Source organism: Colius striatus, chromosome 1 (assembly GCF_028858725.1).
Source record: "Colius striatus isolate bColStr4 chromosome 1, bColStr4.1.hap1, whole genome shotgun sequence".
Lineage (NCBI taxonomy): Eukaryota > Metazoa > Chordata > Aves > Coliiformes > Coliidae > Colius > Colius striatus.
Window position 1 is genome coordinate 2,546,245 of NC_084759.1, and position 22,923 is coordinate 2,569,167.

The window sequence follows — 22,923 nt, forward strand, 5'->3', positions numbered from 1 at the left end:
TTCCCAACCATAACAATTCTATGATCTCACTCCTTATGTAAAGAATTAGTTCCCCCCCAATATAAAATTTCACAAGTAAAAGCATATTTTTGCCTCTGCAGTTAGAAAAATTCTCCCAAACCAAGCAGAATGAGGCTGGGCATATCAAAGGGCTTGTGTAAGCTGCCATTGCTCTAAATGTGTCTCATTATTCATAAAAACATGGTTGTAAACTGAAATAGCCTATACTAGAGTAGGAAGGTAATTTCTGTGCAGGCATAGCCATCAACAACTTTCAGGGTGATGACAGAAAAGGAGCAGAATCTTGTTTCCATCCAGTTCTTGTTTTTCTTGGGAGAGAATGAAATCTAGTGTAAAAAGGCTAAGAGTCTTAACATTTGCTTAACATAGTGGAAATCAGTGAGTCTTCATTAATCCATTTGTATGCTTTGGCAATTTCATGATTTCCAGTCCTTTGCAGGAGGAGGTAAGTTTATTTATGTATTTATGAGGAGAAAATTGTTACTGTTCTTTGAGAAGTTTTAGGAGCAAATGGTGGTATGATTTTGGGGTTTTTTTTCCCCTCTAATAATAAATAAGTGGTAGTTTTGAGGGTACCTGTTCTTCAGAAGTCACCTTGCTTGTGATTACAATTTTAATCAACTCCATAAGGTGGCAGGTAACTCACCAGTCTTCTCCCAGAGTATGACAAAATATTTAAGCCAATAAACCATTGTATTAAGACAATATTTAAACAATAAAACATCATCATTTGAGGGGAGGAAAATAACCCCAAGAACCTCCCCACAACCAAACCAACCCCAAAAACCTATCTGTGAATTAAGAGGAACTTCCAGGATTGGGAAGCAAATGTACAAGCACATAACAAGGTGCATTCTGGTGGGCTAAAGTTGTGGTTTATGTTATGGGGGGAAAAAAGATGTTTCAGTTTCTCTGTGAAGTTTGTACAGAGGAAGAAAATGCTGGTGGTTGCATTGAGCAGGCTATAAACAGGGTGGTCTTATTCAGACTTTACAAAACTAATTCTTATACATGTTTTAAGAGGTATGAAGAGGGAAAATGGAACAATTCTTTGAAGGCTTGAGCTTTTTTATGGAGTATAGCACTCAAAAGACTCAGAGTAATAACTTATTTCCTCAGTACTTGAATAGAAGGTGACTGATCTGCATACTGAATTACAGAAGAAGGTGGATTATCCAAATGACTTAAAACCTCCTGTTTTTCTAAGCTTTCTCTCTCCTTAATTAACTTCTACAAGTGCATGAGTTAAAAGTAGTTTTCATGTTTTGCTGTCTTTGCTTTTTGTAGCTGTTGGATGAACTGCCAATGATATACAGTTGTTGTGTGTTTGTCTACTGCCTGTAAGTATTTGCTACACCGGGTTTTTTTTTCTGTCTGTTAATGAAATACTTTTGAAATGTACAACCTGTGGAGGCTGAAGCTTGAAGCTTCTAATAATTTCAGTGAGATCTCAGTTTTGCAACAGTACACCATTATGACTTGGCCAGTAGAGCATTAGGCTGGCTTTAGTCCTACTTTTTGCTGATTTAGAGATGTTTTAGCAGTGTTTGTTTAGCAGGGTGGAAAAAAAAAAGTCACTCTTGTTGAAGAGGTTGTGTAGTACACAGCCAAAGCTCAGTGTTACTTGGGATGTAAACAGCAGACATAATAAAATCAACTTCAGTCACGCCTACCAAATTACAAACATTGTAATTTATTTGAGCTCTATTTCCAAGATGTTGTCTGGCTCCAAATGCAAATTTCAGATTTCTGGTTAAATGTGCTTTCCAGTCATCTGGAAAATTAAAGGGGAAAAAAAAAAAAGAGTTTCTGAAGAGCTGAGTGCATATTTTGTGGAGAGTGCCTTGAGATATACATGACAGCTTAATGCTGTGCCAGGATGTTTCTCCCATTTAATTTGAGCAGCAATGTAGCAGTGAAGTTACTGTAAGTTGGGATTTTTTTTCTTGCCTGTTGCCACAAGGCCTGGATTTCACATGATTTGTTCCGTCACTTGGAAAATACAAATGATAAATCAAATTGTTGCAGACAAAAAGACCAAAAAATTGTCTTTTTTGCTTTTCAATGTACCAAATATTCAGCCACTGAGAATGATGATGTTGTTGATGGAGATTGCTGGTGCTTTGCAATGGAGATGGGATGCTGGGGGACTAAAGCCACCTCTGTGGAAATTACCATCAGTTTGTGATTGACACGTTAGTGTGATTTGTGCAAACTCAGGACCAGAATCACAATGCTTCTGTTAGTGGAAATATTTCCATTGTAGCTCCCAAGCTCCTTGAAATTGCCTTTGCATTCATTTTGTCTGATTCGAATGTGATTGGTGAAAAGGATGAGAGGTGGCTTTAAAAATCTGTAAGGAAAATAATCATGCTTATTTTGTGCCATGGTTACTCTATTATCTTCAAAAGCCCTGAAGTCTGTTAGTGCATTTATAACTCTAATAAGATTCTGTGTATGGATGTTTGGTAGTAATTAAAATGTTCTGAAGAATGAGCTAATGTTTGGTTGAAGAGGCCTTTAATCATCATTTTGCTTTTCTTGGAGGTTGGTGACGGGGTGGTTTCTGCACAGGCCATTTCTTTACACATCATCCAGTCCTCCTGACTCTCAAGCAGTGTAATTACTTGGACAAGCCATTTTGCAATATAGCACGCTGTGCTGTCTTGTAATATTCCTTTTTCCCCAGATACTCCTGCCACTTGTGGGTTTTTTTCCTTTTATTCACTCATGATAATATCAGTTTCCAAAAGATTAGAAACAAACCAGGCAGATGTCACTTGGAGTTGTGTAGACAACTTCCTCTAGCCCCAGTGATCCTGTGCTTCTGAAAGGTAGTTTTTGGTTGGGTTTTTTTGGACCCTTTTTCCTGATGAATATATAGTCTGAGTTGTTCCTGTGTAACTGCATCACAGCTGCAACTGAAGGGGAGTGTAGGGCTCGTGAAGCTAATTTTAATTAGCTGATTTATCTAGTGGGAGCAATTAGCTGATTTTACCTTTCATATCTACTAGGAAATTTACTGCACTGTGACTGTAGTAAAGCCATAAGCAATCTGCATTTTAACACATCCCTAGAGTTCCCTGTTTGGTAAGGCAGGCCCTTTCCCCTGCTGCCTTTAGCTCACAGATGTAACTTTTTTGGCAGCTGTATTGCATTTTAAACTGATTTCTGATTTGCTATCCATTATCACCCCTTAAGCACCTTCTAAAAATTCTTTTGCTTCCCAGACTCTTTCAGTAACTGGGTTATGTTTTATATACACATGAGCTTATTTTGGGGGCTGCACTAGATTATTTAAACCCACTTATTAGTAAAAATGTAAGTTTTTATATTAAAATAACACATCATTATTGGAGGAGCTACAATTTCTTGAAGAGCTTAAGACTCATTTGGACCAGTTTTCTCACAACTTTTGTGATAATATACCTTGAAAAATACATCCTTCCCATAGCAGGTGATAAATGTTATCACTCTCCTTTGTGTTTTGTTCCAGATATGAATGTTTCAAGTACAAGAACACGGTCAATTATCCACTGCTTTTCTTGTTAGTAACCTACAGCTTCATAGTCAGCATAGTAAGTAACTTTTTCTACTACAGCTTTTTCATCTGTAGGTTGACAGTTTTCCTGCCAATGGAAGAGTCTTATATGGATAGTACTGAATCTCACTTCCAGTCAGGAAGGACAAATTACTCTCTTTTTTTAGGAGACAACTATGTGCTGGCCAGAGAAACCTGAAGTTTTATTGTCGAAGTCACTTTATAGAATAAATAAGATGAGAAGAAGTAATCCAGTTGCTAGAATAGGAGTGTGAGGAAAAACAATCACTGTTGACTTGGACAAGCTTCATTCCTCATCTTCCTTCACTTTTAATTCATCATTCATCAGTCAGGGTTGGACTAGATAATCTCTAAAGGTCCCTTCCAACCCCTGCCATTCTATGATCCTATGATCCTATGATGATGAAGGAAAAGGGCTGATGGGATGAAGCTGGAACATAAAAAGTTCCAGTTAAATATAAGAAAAAACTATTTCACCGTGAGGGTGATGGAGCCCTGGCCCAGGCTGCCCAGGGAGGGAAGGACTCTCCTTCCTTGGAGGTCTTCAAGACCTACCTGGACATGTTCCTGTGTGACCTGACCTAGGTTGACCTGCTTCTGCAGGGAGGTTGGACTGGATGATCTCTGGAAGTCCCTTCCAGCCCTTCCATTCTATGATTCTGTGATAAGTGACTGCTGTTGTAAAACACCACCCAGAATAAGAAAGGAACTTAGCTGTTAATATATTAGAATTCTAAGTGTGTCATGACTAACTTGATTCCCCTTCTCAGTGCAATGTGTTCCCTCTAGGAATAAAATCAGCTTTATGCTGGCTGTCAACCACAGATAGAATCTACTTAATTATTTTTATTGATAACCATTTCTTAAAAGAAAGAATTATAAGTTATCTTCTGCCTTCAAAACACTTGCCTGTTGTCTTCCATGCCTGTATTTTTGTTTTACACTTGTGGCATGTTGTGTCTAAGGTCTAGTACTCTCTTCAAAAGCAGAAATTAACTGCATTAATAGAAAGAACTACTAGCTGTTTGTGAATTGAAATGTTAGAGCTTTGTCCAAAACATTAATAACATCAAATCAGAGACCATCTTCTTCTTGAAACGTGAATTGGCAATGTGTCAGGTAATTTTTGCATCTTTAGTTGTTTGTGTAATGTGTTGCGACTGTAATCAATTAAAAGATTTTAAATGTTAATGTATCCATTTGTGCTTCTTCATTTGAAATAGTTCCACTGTGAAAACCTCAGGTTTTACCAGAGGAAGCTTCAAATGTTTAATTAGCTTAAATGGTGCATGGATAGGCACTTGTGGCTTGATTCTAAGAGAACAAGTCTTGGCAGTATTTCGATGAATAATGTTACGATCGTTCTCTGTTGCAAATTATTTCTCTCTTTTAATCGTTCCAGGTTTACTTAAATTTGAAAGAGCCTGTATTCCACCAGGTAAATCTTACTCTGTTGGAGAAGCTAATCTTGTTTTTAAGCTATGCTGTTTTACTGGAACATTTTACAGGATTTTCTAGCTGGCAGGAAGATGGAAGGCAAGCATCATTTGCCTTTTGCTTGTTTCTTTAAGCAGTATTGCTGCCTGTCGTGTTGCCACTCTCTCTTACTTGGTGACCTGAAAAACTAGAATGGTTTAACACATGTTGTGTTTTAGCATTTGACTAGTATTTCACATGGCTTTCATCAGTGGCATAAAGAGGTGACCCACTCAATGGGATAAGGTGTGTGGGAGAGGGAGGGCTTTATGAGTCCATATCTGCTTCTTTCCATTAGCAGCTACTGTGAAGCTATGACCTGACACTGTAGTGTTACTTGGGTGACTGAGCACTATGTTCTCTCCACTTTAATATACTAATTGGGGGGGATTTTTTAACTACTCAATTTTAACTTTGTGTAAATTCAAGCTGAATTCAAACACAGAATATCTTCTAGGGTTATGTAGCAGACTGGTTGTTATGGTCTTTACAGGCTTAATGGCTTATTTGGTACAAGTTCCTTTTGTAGCAGGCCAAAAGTATTAATGTGCATCCACTACCTGTGGGGACAGGACTAGTATCACTTCCCTCTTCACAGGAGGTTAGAAATCATGCTCATTTATGTATGCCATGAGTAGTTTTGCCTCATTTATGATGTTTTGATTAGGGATAAGAGCTGAAAAATTGCTAAGCAAAAGCACTGAGCTCTTGGTGGGACAGAGCTTTAAAGCTTTAACTTCTGAAATTGGTAGTGCCATTGCTTATTCAAAATGTGCCTGCTGCATTGGCAGCTGTAAAAATGATACGTGGTTGCTGTTGGTGGATTAGTGAAGCACTGATGAATAAAATAAATTCCCAGGTGGTCCAAATAATCTCTCTCAGAAACAGGAATTGTTACTGTACCTATAGTTAAAAAGAGAAACTTGCAGGGTTTTTCTTGATAGAGTTAATTAAATCCTTTCCTTTTTTTCCCCTACTTAAATTCCTGTCAGGAGGATGCTGGCTGAGACAAAAGAGTCAGTTTCTAATTTTTTTACTGAGCTGGTTATAACTGATTTGGAATGAAGTGACTTCAAGTAATTTTGTTAACACAAAAGGGGGGTTGGACTAGATGATCTCTAAAGGTCCCTTCCAAGCCCTACCATTCTATGATTCTAACAGTGACAGAATTTACTAATGACATTGGGCTTTGTTTAATCAGTCACCTACTCAAACTACATTTGTTGCAATAACTATTTAACAGCTTCACTATATTGCACTTGTCACAAAGACTAAGGTGATAGATATTAGAAGTTGTTGGGGAAAGAGGGAAATAGGGAAGCTTTAAACTATTGCCCCAGACCTTTAATTTTTTGCATCTGGTTTCTCTTAGGTTCAGAATATGAATTCCTTGTTATAATTTATACATGAAGAATCAATGTAGAAAAGATTGAGGTCTCTAAAAGTGCTGGACTCTTTACAAGTCTTTTCTGAATTGATTTTTATGGAGAACACAGAGTTATGGCCAAATTCCAAATGTTCAAGCACTGTACACATTTTTGTTCACCATCTTTGCCAAATATGTTCTAAATCCAGAGGAGGTTTTTCTCTGACCACACAGCTGAGGTTATTTTCTTAATACTTGTCCTTTTTTTTTAGAATGCCCTGAAAAAAAACCCCAATATAATCTCAATATAATTTCAGTGAGTATTTTCCAACTCACTGAGTCACATAGACTTGAAGCAAAGTTAAATATATATGTGCAGTCACAGCTTAAGTCAAAGGCTTAGTCTGTGACTGACATAAAGCAGCATTTGATTCCTCTAGGTATTTGTCTGTGATCATTGTTGTCTGCCTTGCAAAAAGAGAAATAGCTACTTGGACAGCTTTCTATTGTTCCTTGTTTCAGTGTGGGGTTTTTTCCCTGAGAGCAGTAAGAATGGAAAAGGATCCTCTTATACTTAGCAGCCAGAATCCAAGCCTCATTTTTCACCGAGTTACTTTCCTTCCCAACTCAGAAATTGCTTACTGCTAGCAGGCCATGAAGGGGATTTCAGTTTATCATTCATCACCCAGTGACAAAAGAGACCAACTTCTTTTTCTCCCTCCACATATCATGGATCTTTAAGGGTCTTAGTGCATTAATCACGGGAGGGATGAGATGCACGTTTCGCTCAGGCTGGAGACTATTAGAAGGAAAAAACCACTTCCCTGCCTGACAACTGATGTGGTATTTTTTGCTGCCTCATCAATTAAATGAAAGATAGCAGTGGCCTTTACCAAGCATGCATTGTCTTGTTTATGTCAAAATCTCTCAGGATAGAGCACTATAACCACCTAATTGCACTAAACAACCCCACATCCCAGTTTCCCAGTTGTTTCTAAGCCAACTTCATTGTCAAAGAAAACAGCTACACCTCTCCCCTCTTTCCCATCTGGCACACAAATCTAGTCTCTGATATGAATTTGGTTGGGGATCTCAACAAGTTAAAACTCTCTTCAGAATTGGTTTAAAATCAGATTAGTTGCTTATCCCTGTTTACTGCATGGATATTTGTGTTTACAGGAGGAAAGGGGTGGGGGAAGACTGGCTGCTGGAGTGGAGTGATCCAGACACATAAATGTAAGATAAACCTGGAAGTAGAAGAAATTACCTTGGCAGTTACATTTTGAGAGACAAGTCTTACACTTAGCTTTCTTTCTGATATGGTATGGCCTAGAAAGCTGTCACCTACAAAGCATTCTTTTCCATCCTGATTTGTTTGCTTGCTACATACCATGTGCTGGCTATACACTTCTAATGATCAAAAAGCAGGGAGATTGGACTAGATGATCTTTTGAGGTCCCTTCCAACCCTTAAGATTCTGTGATTCTGTGAAAAACTTCATTCAGGTGGTGGGCAAGATCATGTAAATCATGAAATAGATCTAAAAACCTGTTTTGTTTGCATAGTCATTCACTGCAAGAGTTTGAAGCAAAGAAATCATTAAAAGGTAAATAGGAAAGGAGATTAAATAGCTGTTTCTTCTACATTAGGAAATGTCTTTTGTGCAGACATTCCAGAAGTGTTGTTATGGTGTCTCATCAGGAACTAAGCAAGCTGGAGAAGTAGATCAGTATGAGAATTGTAAATAGAGTAAGAGAGTGACTAAAGGAGATGATGAAAGGCAGCCTCAGTCTGGACTCTCAGGATCAATAGTGAGACTTTTTATATAACAACCTGTAGCAGGAAAACAAGAGTCATGTACTGATGATATTAATGATTCTGCAACAGTGACAGAACTAAAATCCAAGTATTATATTTGCCAATTAAGGTGACTTTGGATAAAAGAGTTAGTGTGGGAGAAAAAGGTATTTCATTTGCCTCAATGAAGCAACACAATTCTTCTCCATACGTGTTTTAAACGTATAAATGCAAAGAAAGAAGTGAAGTCATTATGACAAGTGTGTGTAGACGTACAGATGGGAGCCTGGAACTACATAAAGAGTTTGTTCTGTCAGGACACAACCTGTTCTAACTTAGAGGACTCTATATTTTGGGGAAATCTGTGTGGACCCACTCTGTCCATTTAGTTTGAAGACCTGTGGCTTAATACATTGTGCCTTTTAGTGGAACGTGTTCTTACTTTCTACATGCAGAGATTGCCAAGGAGTCTGACATAAAGCTTCTTCTACTTGGGCACTGTCCTGCTGAAGACCCTATATTATACAGCTTGTTTGGAGATGTCTAGTACAGCTTCCATTCTGGCTTAGGGAATGTAGAGAGATGTTCAGACTCTCCCAGGGATCAGCTCTGCAAGTCGTTGAAGGAGAATCACAGAATCTTAAGGGTTGGAAGGGACCTGGAAAGCTCATCCAGTGCAACCCCCCTGCCAGAGCAGGACCACCTAGAGTAGGTCACACAGGAACCCATCCAGCTGGGTTTGGAATGTCCCCAGAGAAGGAAGCTCAGTTTACTGCTGCAGTGTCCCAGGAGCTCTGAGAGCAGCTCTGTGCTGGGCAGCAGCAGTGGCTGCTGTGTTGCTTTGCAATCACCCATGTGCATCTAAACAGGACCACACCAAGTGAATCTGAAGTAGTTTGTTCAAGAGCTGTCAAGGCAGCATGAAGTATTAAACAGCCAAACTCTGCTGAGTTATTCAGTGTTTCACTGCCATCAGGGGGATTGTCCTTCCTTTTTCCCTCTGCTCAGATTTCTCTTCCAGAAACCCAAGAACATGTGGAAATGTGTTTGTTGTAGATTGCAAATGCAGTTTCCAATTTCAAGTACTTAGGTTAACTATCTTCTGATAGCTGCTTGGTATATTAATAGATAAGCAGTGGCTGCCAAGAACCCAAACTGTTCCCAATGTGCACACTTAATATTTGAGGCTAATAAATTGACTTTATTAACCAAGGATGGGCAGAAGGCCAGGAGCAGAGGAAACAGACAAGTGGAAATATCAAACTGTTGCTGCTTTCTGTACTGTAAGGGTAGATGAAGCACTAGTTTTGTATGCTCCCCACAGCGTGGAGTATCAGCCTTGCCTCCAACTTGCATAAGAATTGAATCTTTATGATTTGTTTAACGTTCTCTACATCAAAGACACTGACAAACACTGAGCCCTGAAATGCTTGTTTCCCAATTGTGAATTAGAAGGATATCTGGCCTTCTTATCAGGTAATCCACTATGTATTAATAAGACTTTGGGTTTTTCCCCATTGCAAAGGTAGAGGCTTCAAAGCTGAAAGACATGCAGCTTGATTTGCATCTTAAACATCAAAGAGGGAGCTGTCTAGTGATAACAAAAGATGATGAGATTCTACCCTTTCCTTTTGTTTCAGTTGCAGTGCAAGGGTATTCTTTGGCTTACAATTTAAAGGCACTGTGAGACTAAATAGCACAAAACTTGCCTGAGTTTTCATCTGTCCCATAAGTGATGTTTTAGTTAACAACAAAGGGAGCTAAAGGAACTGAAAGAATGGAGTCAATTTGAATTTTATACTTTATCCTTCTTTGGGTGGATTGAGAATACCTAAGAAATTTTTAGCATGATGAGAATAGTAAATCCATGGGTGGTAAAGAAGGAAAAAGTAAAGCACAGTTCCCTGATGTATAAACTTCAGTTGTGTAGCTCATTTTTATAGGCCTCCGGTAAGAAACAGCTGTAGCGAGACGTGCAGCTACAGCCTGTGCACACATCACAGCAACACCTCCTCCGTGCCTGCCTTCAGTGTGAAAGAGGAGGGCTGCAGCACACAGAGCAGAACAGTTTGTTGTTCCAGTTTTTCACAGGCTTTTAAACACCAATGTGTTTTACTGCTAACAACCTGTTTGTGTGGGGGAGCGGAAAAGGGAAGGAATTGAAGTGTCAGCTCTGGGCATATTTTTCTTCAGTCACTCCAAGGTTCTTTTTCCTTATTTTTCTCCTTCCTCCCTCCATTAAGACTGTCCTGCAAGCCATTAAGCATCTCACTAGGAGATACAAAGCCAGAGGGTCTACAAAGAAAGCTTTTCTTAGCTTTTGCTCTTTCCTGCTTTTAACAGCTGCTGCTGCAAAAACATTTTCAGCCTGTGTTTTACCTCAGATTTGGGCTCCCTGAAGGACATGTTTCTCTAGGCATAGCCACTATTTAACTCCTTGGACAAAGAACTAAAGAGCAAAGCAGATAAAAGCATGAAGGTGCTCATGCCTGAAATGAGTGTGATAGAAATTCATATCCCTGGTTAGGTTTGCCTTGCAGAAGCACAAGTTAGCAATGGAAATTATAGGGAGGAGATCAGCAAGGAAAGAACATCAAACTGTCATTTGGGTTCCAGAGGAACCTTTCTATGAGTTTCTTCCCCTGTGCCATCATCCCTTAGGATAAATTACTGGATTTGATTAGGAAAATGAAACATATTGTTTTAAAAGAGACTGATGAAGTAAAATGGCATTTAACTTGTAAATTTAGTCTGTATTTTTAGGCAAAAATGGCAGTGGTGAAGCGTTGTCCCAGCAATGCAGCACCTAGCACAGCTGAGCAGTCTCCTTTCTGCCTTTAGCTTGGGACTGAAGGACTTGATACTCAGGATGTGTGTCTAGTGGGTTTTGTTGGGGTGTTTCTTCCCTGATTTATGTGCTGTACCTCAGCAGGGGAACTGGAATTAGCTAGCAGTTCTGTATAAAGTAGAAGCCAGAACCAATTAGCCTTTCAAATAATTTTCTTTGTTTAGCTCTACAGAGCAGAACACACAGTAGTAGTAGTTCAGTTACTGAAGTTATTTGATCTCCCTCTGAATGCAAATACAGAGCTGCTGTGCTGAATGACTTTGCATAGTCAATACTGGAGCTTACTTTTACCTGTTGTCAAACAAATAAGGGCTCTGTAGTCTGTCTTGCTCTGTATAGATGCCCTGATAATCTGGTGTGTGCTGCAAACCTCACAGCTCAAAGGAGATTTAAAACTTGCCTTTATGGACTTCTGAAGGGTAGGTTTCACTGTGTTATTAAAGCAATCTGTTTTATGTCAGATGACTAGAGGCATGCTTGTCCTTGCAGGATAGTAATAGCTGAATGCCCCAGGTACAGCAGCCCTTGCCTGGAAGAGACACCAGCTTAGTCCAAAAGAAAAGAAGGTGTGAGGAGGTCAGTGGAACATGGTAGGGACACTGCTGTGTAAACACACCCCTGTGAGCTTTAGTGGCTTTAAAAAATAGGCAGCAAAGCTTTAGCTTTTCTTCTGTTTCATGTATAACAAAGTGGCTTCAGGTATGAGTTACCTAAAAGCAAAATGAGAAAGGAAAGTCAGTAAAGAAGGAAGTGCTTGTAGGCACAGCTCTTGGAACAAACTGCCCTTTGGCAGGTGAATCAAAACCATGGAGAGTAATTGAATGTCACCGGTGTCTGAAAATCCTCCCTGCCACAGTGGCTTCTGCATCACTTTTCAGGCATGACTGCCCACATTTCTTCTCTTCTTTAGCCTGTACATCTTGGAGATGGTGTCATGTGGGTCCTAAGCTTGTGAATGAGAAAAGAAAAAGGAGAATGATTTAAAAATCACCAGACAGAAAAGAAACCATTACTTTGCCTTTTTCTATAAGCCAAGAGATTACATTCAAATTCATCAAGCCTGCAGTGAGCCAGATTTTGATCATGGATCTTTTCTGAGCATGCAGCCTTCCCACTGGATAATTAGATTGAATCCCAACAATTTGTAATAGCTGGTTTTAAATGCTTCCTGGGAAGTTTCTTGCATACTGGTGCTTGGTGTGAGCACAGTGCATAGCCTGCTCAGCGTTTGCTTTCAGGAAAAACGTAGTGATCAGATCTCAGTGAGGGACATTTAGCTTTCAGAAACTGTTAAAGCTGATGCTTATGCAACCCTAGGCTAAAATGCACAGCTACAGCAGAGGTGACAGGAGTTGGTTAGCATTTTGATGTCAGGATGCTTATTGAGTGCCATCTAGTGTTTGCTCTCCTATTCAGAAACGTGAAACAGCAGTTTTACACAGGTGAATTTCCTGTAATTGTGTAAAAGGCATGGCTTGTAATCATACTTTTACTGGAAATCTTGTGTCCAGTTCTGGACTCTCCAGCTGCAGAGAGACAGGGAAGTGCTGGAGAGAGGCCAGTGCAGGGCCACCAAGGTGCTGAGGGGATGGGACGTGTGTGAGGAGGAAAGGCTGCAGCCCTGGGGCTGTTCAGCTGGAGAAGAGAAGCCTGAGCTCAGGGACAGCTCAGCAACACTCACAAGTATTTGGAAGGTGTATGTTAGGAGGATGGGGTGGTACTTTTTCTGTAGTGTCCAGTGATAGGACAATGGGTAATGGACAGAAGCTGGAACACAAAAAGTTCCACTTAAGGAAGAACTACTTCACTGCTGAGGTGAGAGAGCCCTGGCCCAGGCTGCCCAGGGCGGGTGTGGAGGCTCCTTCTCAGGAGATTTCCAAACCCACCTGGACACGTTCCTGAGTCCCCTGATCAAGGGGAACCTGCATTAGCTGGGGATTGGGCTGGAGGAGCTCTAGAGCTCCCTTCTGACCCCTACCATTCTGTGATTCTGTGAGACTCATATGGAAGACATTCTAGCAAGGAAGTTAGAGGGGATGCTCTTTTCCTGAGAGTATTGACAGGTGCTTCACAAATGTTTTACTCCTGTAGTGTTTTATAAAGTCTCTTGAGTCCAACTACTGATTTTTGTCTTTGTTTTTGTTTCCAGATCATGTATGGAACACTAGTTTCCATCATAGTTCTGCGATCTGTTTATATAGTATTATGGTAAGTAACTGTTCAGTTCAGCATTATGAGACAGAACGTGGCATTTGCATCTTTTTTTGGTGTGTTTAACGAGAAACTGACGGTGGCAGAATTTCTTTGGCTAGGTACATGCTAGCTCAAATGCTCTGCTTGGTTGAAATGGCTTATCTCCTTGTATTGTTTTGAAGCCACTGTGATAGCATTAAAAAACCCTAGAGACCTCTACCCTTAGGATCAGTGTCCACTGCCAGGTGTTCAGCTGCTAGCCTGGGACTTCAAGGGGAATGGAGTTTCTTTCTTTATATTGCTGAGTAACACTGAAAATCTAATGCCTAAACTACTGATGGACACAAATGAGAGTAAGACTGCATCAATTAATCTTTCCTTTCCTCTTCCCTGCTCATTATCTTTTACATTTGAATTTTAGGACCAAGCACAGAAGGTTAAATACTAGTTTTCCTTACAGTTTTGACAGAGCAAAGTTAGGTGTACATTTGGAAATTGGAGCAAAAGCTGTTTATAACAAACAAAAGGGTATTAGACATTTAAGAGGCATTAAGTAACATTAGAATCATTACACTTGGTAGGTAAACATGGAGAAAAAGGAATTGAGTCAATACACATACCTTTAGCTCTCAGGAGCTCAGCTGGTTGCCCTTTCCTGTCTCTCCCCTGAGAACAGTTGGTGTTGTCATGTGTTTGGGTATTGCCCCTGAAAATCACTGATTTCTCTCTACTGTCTTCATTCTAAATATACTGTTTGTTAAACTTTGTTTCAATTTACACATCTATCTGTTCAGGAACACAAGGAAGAATTTACCAGAAGGTATGAATTTAAAGTAGATTAATTGAATCACTTTCCAGTTGCAATTGCAATTAATTGGGTTTGACTTTTCCCCAAGAAATCCCCACAGACCACATGTAAATGTTCACAGACTTTTATTAAGCAAGAAGAGCTTCAGACAGCTGCAGAAACAATCATCAGTTAAAGGACACTTTTCAAACCTGTGAACATGGAAATTTTAATCCTAACCTAGAGATCTAAGGGATATTTCCTGCATTCACTTCCAAGGGAAATTAAGTTGAATCAGGTTCAGGTTGGTTTAATTTTTTAGCACAGTTTTAGTCAATGAGATGAAATTTCTTTCTGGCTGTGTAGACAGACCCTTGGGCCTCCTGTCTTTCCAGTTCTGCAAATTCCACACACTTGGATGTTCTCATTTCTGAAGCATTTGGTTGTGTTGCTGTAACACCACCATCTGCCCTTCCAGGGTATCATTTGTTGTTTTCCTCCAGTGAAGTCTGTCTCTGAAGTTCAATCTACTTTTTCACTTCAATTGTAGGAGCTGGAAGTGTATTTTCCTAATTAGCTTGATCACTTCATTACGAGGTGGCCTTACAGAGACTTGTTTCTCCCTCTGGTTATGTTAAGGAGACTGGTTAGAAGGTTGAGATGGGGAGAGAAGTAGGTTTAAACTACTCCTAAATTTTTACTAAAGTACTACTAATTTGAAGTACTACTAATTCCCCAGAGGCTGAGCTGCCATTCAGCGGGATCTCGACTGGCTGGAGAGTTGGGCACAGAGGAACCTCATGAGGTTCAACAAGGACAAGGGCAGAGTCCTGCAGCTGGGAAGGAACAACCCGCTGCACCAGCACAGGCTGGGGGTGAGCTGCTGGAGAGCAGCTCTGCAGAGAGAGACCTGGGAGTGCTGATTGATAATAAACTAAACATGAGCCAGCAACGTGCCCTCATGGGCAAAAAGCCAATGGCAGCCTGGGATGCATCAAGAACAGTGTGGGCAGCAGGTCGAGGGAGGTTCTTCTCCCCCTCTGTTCTGCCCTGGTGAGGCCTCATCTGGAGTCCTGTGTCCAGTTCTGGGCTCCTCAGCTCAAGAGGGACAGGGAAGTGCTGGAGAGAGGCCAGTGCAGGGCCACCAAAATGATCAGGGGACTTGAGCATCTTTCATACAAGGAAAGGCTGCGGGACCTGGGGCTGTTTAGTCTGGAGAAGAGGAGACTGAGGGGGGATCCCATTAATAGTTACAAATATCTCACTGGTGGGTGTCAGGAGGTTGGGACATTCCTTTTTTCTATAGTAGCCAGCAACAGGACAAAGGGTGATGGGATGAAGCTGGAACACAAAAAGTTCCACTTAAATATAAGAACAAACTGTTTCAGTGTTGGAGTGAGGGAGCCCTGGCCCAGGCTGCCCAGGGAGGGTGTGGAGGCTCCTTCCTTGGAGGTCTTCAAGACCCACCTGGACACGTTCCTGTGTGACCTGATCTAGGTGACCCTGCTTCTGCAGTGGGGTTGGACTGTATGATCTCTAAAGGTCCCTTCCAACCCTACCATTCTATGATTCTATGATTAAGTTAGTTCTACTAGAGAAGCTGTGCCAACTTGAAAGTACCTTTTTTTGTCTCTAAAGTCCTCCCCAAGTACACTTTTGGATTTACTTCCTCCTTGGTGCTAAAACATATTCCTGTCTTTCCACTGATGGTGTTACCACTTGTCCAACCTGTTTCCACTTGCATATTAACTCTGATTTCTGCTTATTTTGTTTTTTAAGTCGTCAGTATGTATTAGCTTCCTATCTCTTGTATTTTTGTGCAGGACTTAAAGTCACTCTGAGCTCAAAGTAAAAACCTCCAGGTGATTCCTTCCAGGCTGTTGCCTCCTCCTCTCCTCATCATTTGTTGCTCTTCCTGCCTGTCCTCCACATTTTTAATCTTTCTTGGGTCTAGTTCCTTCCCAATGTTACAACTTGGCAAATGTTGTTCTCTGTTCACAAAGCATGTTCTCCGTTTATAAGTGATGCCAGCCTCTCTCTTATTCCTTCACAAAACACCACCATTTATTCCCTGAACAGTTCTGGCTATAATTACCTAATTACCAGCATGTATAACATACCATTTAGTGCTCTTTCAGGTGCTGGGCTTGCTTATATCTCTAGAGCACTGAGTGGGGAATATTACAGTGTAGTCTCTGCCATGTACTGCATGGTGCTCTGTGCATTTATTCAACTATAGAAATAATGGTTTTGCTAGTTTATGTTGGCATTACACCTCTTGTTAACAAGTGCGGCTTGCATCTGGTTAGCTTGTCCTGTGCAAGTAGCTCTACCTGTCTGTTTTGCACACATTTCTTGCCTGTGCTCACAGCTCTGAAGCATGCACAGTGGAGAAAAAAGCAGCTCAGGAGTGTGCTTTAACCCAGAATCTAAGCTTGTGTGTTCATAATGCTTAAAAATAACCTGAATGATATTTTCTGACAGCTTTTTAGGACTGGAATTGGGTTTGATTTTGGCCTTTTTAGTGAGAAAGTTTACAGTTGCATGGGCCAACCTGAATGCAGCTGGTGAGAGTAGACTGATGAGTGATGCACTTCCTTGCATCTGATTCTTCAGTGACTTTCCCATATTTGAAAGGGGATTCTCCCAAAATTAAATTGACATTTTTACATACCCAATAGCACTCTGTGATAAAATGCAACATGAAATCTTCATCTGGAGAAGAGGAGACTGAGGGGGGGATCTCATTAATAGTTACAAATATCTCAGTGGTGGGTGTCAGGAGGTTGGGACATCCCTGTGTTCTATGGTATGTAGCAACAGGACAAAGAGTAATAAGTTGAAGCTGGAGCCCAAAAAGTTCCATTTAAACATAAGAAAAACTATTTCAGAGGGAGCCCTGGCCCAGGCTGCCCAGGGAGGGTGTGGAGGCTCCTTCCTTGGAGCTCTTCAGGACCCACCTGGCCACGTTCCTGTGGGACCTGATCTAGGTGGGTCCTGCTTCTGCAGGGGGATTGGACCATGAAATCAGTTTCCTAAAACTATTTGGTTAGTTGCTGGTTGTGGTGCTCCACATTCACTACAAGGACTTTGAAAGACCTTATTTCAACATGTCTCCTAGTATTGGGATGTCATATATTGGAAAGGAGTCTCTTTTGGATGAGTTCTCATTTGTAACATGGCTGTTTTTTAACTGAAAGATGATACATGACACTGAGAAATTAGTGCTTTTTAGCCAGCTTCTGTTTTTCCACTTGCTTGTTGTATTAGAAGAGGGCAGTGTTTAGGGAAACAACTGGAAACAGAGAAGTAAAACATGTCTCCTGTCTTGGAGAGTGTGAATTCAGGAGAGAGAGGAGGAGGTAAAATATAGTGCTTACATGAGATTTAAAGTTGATATTTTTCCTTTTGGGAAAGGAAATAAAGCAGTTGATTTGTATGCAATAGTATTTATATATTTTACAAGCTGCCTGAAGCATCTTGAACTAAACATTGCATTATTTCACTCTTTCCTAGGGTATACCCTTGGCTTAGAGGTCTGGGCTATACATCCTTAACTGTGTTTTTAATGGGGTTTTTTCTCTGGAACGTGGACAACATTTTCTGTGACAAATTGAGGTGAGTTCTTTCACTTTGGATAGCTCTTAACAGTCTTTTAACATAAAGCTTTGTTTTTTCTGTAGTGTGTGTTGGTACGTATGGGGTGCTGCTACAAAACATTCAGAGGGTTTTATGCAGTTGGCTTATGACTGCTTTCAACACTCAACATTTTTTCTTTAACCTGTTTTTATCCATGAATGGATTTAGGTTTTTTAGAGAAATGATTGATGTTTCTCTTCACTTTCTCTCCATTTAAATGGAAGCTGATGTCACTGAAGTAATTTTGAGGATTTGTTGCTTACTAAAGCCTGCTGTTCACACTTGATTTCATCTGGATGAGGGTTTTTTTATCCTACTTTTTTGGGGAGGGTTTCTCTTTTTGCCATTCCCTTTGAAAATATCAAAAGCAGTAGTTCTCCAGGTTAAGGCAATATCCATTGCAATGTATCTGTCACTAAAAAACAGTAACTATTTGAGAGTCTAAGGAAGGACAACTGTGAGCCAATAAACCGTGCTTGGCTGTCATTGTTAGCTGTAGAGACTACACCAGGCTCTGTTTAGTATATTGCCAAATGGGGTTAAAAAGAGCTCTAGACAAAGCTTGTAAGAATGCACTATCTCATCATAATGACTAGATATCCTCTTCATGCAAGAAAGGACAGCAGTCCAACAGGCTGTTCCCTTAGAGTGTGTAGACACTACATCATTGCACCTTTCTTAGTTGCAATACTTGTTTTCTACCAGGAGCTAGAGAAGATGGAAAGGTTGATTCCAGAGTCTAAAAAACCCCTTTTTTGACTATCTGATACATTATAATGCCACTGAATCCGTGGTGTACAGAATTATTCTGCTAGATTGCTTTGTCAGAGCCAGATAATGGTGTGCTGTAAAGAAGTCTAGTGCTTCCCATCTGTCCCTCTGGCTCTGGAGTCTCTGCAGTAGGTTGGGCCAACTGCAACTCCAACAGGGTTTTACTATAGGTGTACTCATCCCTAGAAACATTTGATACAGATGGGACAGACAAAATGATGTGCCAACAAAGTGGATGTGTGACTTTGCAAATATTGGCATCAGGGTTGACTTTTTGCAGCTGCATCACATCACTGGTGAGATCATTCCTCCCCAATTCACTAAGCCTGCTGAGCTGCTGCAGGCCCATGGGGTTTTTGAACTTGTTCCTAGACTCAAAAGATTACACCAGCTGCTGAAGCACTTTTTTCCATCCTCATTTTGCAAAAGGGGAAAAAAAAAATCAGCATGTTTCCTGCAATACTTGTTTGGTTCTAGTGTTGGGAACAAAACAAACCCAACTATGTTTGTTTACTGGCTTTAATCAGATGTCTGCAGAACATCGAATTTCTCCAGGTGCTATTATCACTTGAACCTTTGGAGAAGATATTTTCCCACTCCTTGTAATTTTTTATTCCCTAAAGCTCTAACATCTGAATCATCCACCTACCTGCTCCTTTGGTTTTGAATGCTCACAGTTTTGTTTTGGTTGAGGTTTTTGTTTCTCCACGTTTCATAGAATTTGGAACTAAACTGGAAAAAAAAAATCCCACCCAAACTCAACAAAACCTCCCCAAAAAAGCAGCCCACAAATAAAACATCTCTAGCAATCAGCTTCCCTGGTGGATCCATGCACTTTTGAATGGGAGCTTTCAGATTTCCTGCCATCCAAAGGCTCAGAGGTTGTGCCAGGGTGACAATCTGGGTGTTCCATTATGTCAGCCCGAGCTGACTGAATCAAACCTCTGTCTTCATATTTGTGACTGAGCAGCTCTGGAAACTAAGCAGTAGCTCAGGGATTAGCATTTAGTCAGGGGAACAGAACACTATAACATCAAGCAGTAAGTGCTAGAGAAGCTGCAGATTTTTCTTCCTTAACACGTGTAAGCATTGTTTTGCCTTCTTTGTTTTGACTGAATGTGAAATGAAAGTAAGACAGGCAGGTGCAGACATTTGCTCTCCCATCAACCAAAATAGTCATTATCTGCAGGAGCCTCACAATGTAGTTCCTTCCCATTTTTTCTGTGTCTCCATCTCTTAGTGTCTTCCCACCTCACAACCCATAAACTGCAAAATACAAAGCATGTTGGTGGAGTATTTCAGACCCTCTAATGGCTTCCTCAGTGAACACCCATTTTGTCCCTGTTTTGGAGTACAACAGGGAAAGGCAAACTAAGCTCCATGGAGGTGGAGACGATGGGACTGTCAAATGTAAAGTGATGACATCTGATGGATCCCATTTCCTCTCTCAGGCCTTAAATCAGCATTTCATTCTGCAGACAGTAGCTCACAGGGGTTTGGGGAGGAGAATGGTTAAACACATTTGGGATTGTAGGATGCCATAAATACATTCCCTAAAGTTTGAGTCCAGGAGTAACTGATCACTCATTGTACACAGAAGCATGTGCCTTCTTTAAATGTTCAAGAAAGGCAGTGTGCTAAAATCTAAGCAAAATGTAACCTGCAGCTACTGTTCCTCACCTGCTGAAAGCCTGACTGCATGAAATGAGATCTTGACTGGCTTGAGAGTTGGGCAGAGGGGAACCTCATGAGGTTCAACAGGGGCAAGTGCAGAGTCCTGCAGCTGCGAAGGATCAACCCCATGCACCAGCACAGGCTGGGGGTTGACCTGCACCTGGGAGTGCTGATTGGTAATAAACTGAACATGAGCCAGCAACGTGCCCTCGTGGGCAAGAAGCCAATGGCAGCCTGGGGGCAGCAAGAAGAGTGTGGGCAGCAGGTCAAGTGAAGTTCTGCTCCCTCTCTACTCTGCCCTGGTGAGGCCTCATCTGGAGTCCTGTGTCCAGTTCTGAGCTCCTCAGCTCCAGAGGGACAGGGAAGTGCTGGAGAGAGGCCAGTGCAGGGCTGCCAAATGCTGAGAGGCTGGAACATGTGTGTGAGGAAGAAAGGCTGCGGGACCTGGGGCTGTTCAGCCTGGAGAAGAGAAGCCTGAGGGGGAACCTTATCAACACTTACAAGTATTTAAAAGGTGTTTGTCAAGAGGATGGGGCAGCACTTTTTTCTGTTATCTGCATTGACAGGAGAAGGGGTAATTGACAAAATCTGGAACATAAAAAATTCCACTTAAGCATAAGGAAAAGCATCTTTAATGTAAGAGTGAGGGAGCCCTGTCCCAGGCTGCCCAGGGACATTGTGGAGGCTCCTTCTCAGGAGGTTTCCAAACCCACCTGGACATGTTCCTGTGCCCCCTCATAAAGGGAAACCTGCTTTAGCAGGGGGTTGGGCTGGAAGAGCTCTAGAGGTCCCTTCCAACCCCCACCATTCTGTGAAGCCTCACTCGTGAAGCACATACCTGAGTTACAGAAACAGTGGTGTGTGATCTGACAGCAGAGCAGTGTGATTTGAGCTTACTCAGCTTGAAACAACATCCATTGCCTGGTGTCTCATGTTTTCTTTACAGAGCACTACGAGAGAAGATGCCTCCTGTAGTGGGAGCTGTGACACAGTTTCATGCATGGTGGCATATTCTCACAGGCCTGGGCTCTTACCTTCATATCCTGCTAAGGTAGGAAATGGTTTTTTAAGCTGGATGTTCATAAAGCAGTCTCAGGAGTTTTCCCAGAACTCAGATTTACTTCAAAGTTGTATCAGCCAGAAGAGCAGGAAAATCACTTCTGACTAAACTGGTGGCAGTCTTTCTTTTCTCTTTGCAACTAGTCTAAAACCTCACTAAATGGAATCATTAATCTTCACATAGTCATGGAAAATACAGCTCAGAAGTGGGGACTCTGGAGCAATGAAGCTGCAGAACTGTTGGGCAGTTTATTCGTTTCAAAATGTAGGCTGTGAATTCCTGTCTGTCCTTTGAGCAGCAATCCTGAAGTGCTTAAACATGTCTCATTTTAGAAGCATAACTAATCTCTTTGATAGGCACTGTCACTCCAGAAAACTAGCAGCCATCATGCTGTAGATCAGAAGGGTGATGGCTGAAGTGGTTGCAGCAGAACCCTTCCCAGAAGTGCAGGATACTAGTTTTAGAGACTTAAATGAGAACCTGTTGACAAGTCAGCAGCTGGATTTTTATCTGTGCTTTTGCTCTATGCCACCATCTAGTGGAACCAGTCACAAAAATAAGGTTTAGGCTGGAATCTGAGGAATCTCTGTAGGTTGTTCATTATGTAATGAAACAATGTGTAAGCATTTAACCCTAAGAGAATGGCTGTTTAACAGGTACCTTCTAGGTAGTTGAAAACTTTATAGATCATTTTTTTCCACATCTAACATAGTGTTCTTTATTGTCAGATCTTAAAACAGCTAGTAAAAGCAGAAGGCAAGGAAATATGTATGTATGTATCTACATGGATCTGTAGGGATCAGTGTGTATCTATATATATAAATAAAACATGTCATGGTATGTGGAAAACAGCTGCTCTGGTTTGGCTCTCAGGTTGTCTGCCGCCCTAAACAGCTTGAGCTAATCTTTGGAAGCAAATCCCTTACAGAAAGCAAGTTGATGGAGATAGTTTGGGTAGCACAAGTCAGGTTTGTCCAGCATGCTGCACAGAGGAAGGAATTTGGGTTTGCATCTCTAGCCCTTGGGGAATGTGCAGATGCCTGTCCTGTACCCCTATGAACCATGCTTTCCCTGCAGTAGTTTCCTTGCTATTTTCTCAGCCACACAGTGGCATCACCTATGTCTGTTTAGAAAAGTGAGGTCATACACAGGAAAACATCTGCTGAGGGGAGAGAGTGTGTATATGAGCAAAAATGAGATGCAGACTCGAGCCAGGCTGCTTCCCCAGCCCCAGTGAACATCTGCTGTATTTTGTGGTACATGGATTTAATTTCATCCTTCCAAAATGACAGGCTCTAGTCCCTCTTTAGTATTTTCCATAATGGCAAGAGAATTTATGTCTCTGGGTATCTCTCTCCTCACATAGGTGATAGACTGTGATTAGCAAGCTCATCTTCTCTAGCACAGAGGGATTTACTGTAGGCTAATGTCTCATGTTTTGCATAAATCCAGACAGAATGAGCAGCTCTGTGATCACAGAAGCCATTCTTTTCTAGCTGGAAAATAAGACTGAGATTAGTACATCATTATTACTTTACTTGCTGGCTTATACATGAGATTTTAAGCACACTTTTCTCCTTTCCCTCAGTTTATACACAAGGACACTTTTCCTGAAACACAGGCCAAAAGTGAAGGTAAGCAAGCAATACTTTGTGTCCTTTAAGGCACTGCAGTGTTTGGATATCTCCTGCTTTGTACCTGCATTGGGGCTCACTGATGATGCCCCTTA

The 22,923-nt window shown here is 41.1% G+C and overlaps 1 protein-coding gene across 1 annotated transcript in view; it reads left to right on the top strand.

Moving 5' to 3' along the window:
* ACER3 (alkaline ceramidase 3) overlaps window positions 1–22,923 on the top strand; it is a 67,707-nt gene that overhangs the window by 38,362 nt on the left and 6,422 nt on the right. The window contains exons 4-10 of the mRNA XM_061990339.1: window positions 1,309–1,361; window positions 3,518–3,599; window positions 4,986–5,021; window positions 13,220–13,278; window positions 17,567–17,668; window positions 21,081–21,185; window positions 22,783–22,828. Of these exons, the coding sequence (XP_061846323.1) occupies window positions 1,309–1,361; window positions 3,518–3,599; window positions 4,986–5,021; window positions 13,220–13,278; window positions 17,567–17,668; window positions 21,081–21,185; window positions 22,783–22,828 (483 nt within the window). The remainder of the gene's footprint in view (window positions 1–1,308; window positions 1,362–3,517; window positions 3,600–4,985; window positions 5,022–13,219; window positions 13,279–17,566; window positions 17,669–21,080; window positions 21,186–22,782; window positions 22,829–22,923) is intronic.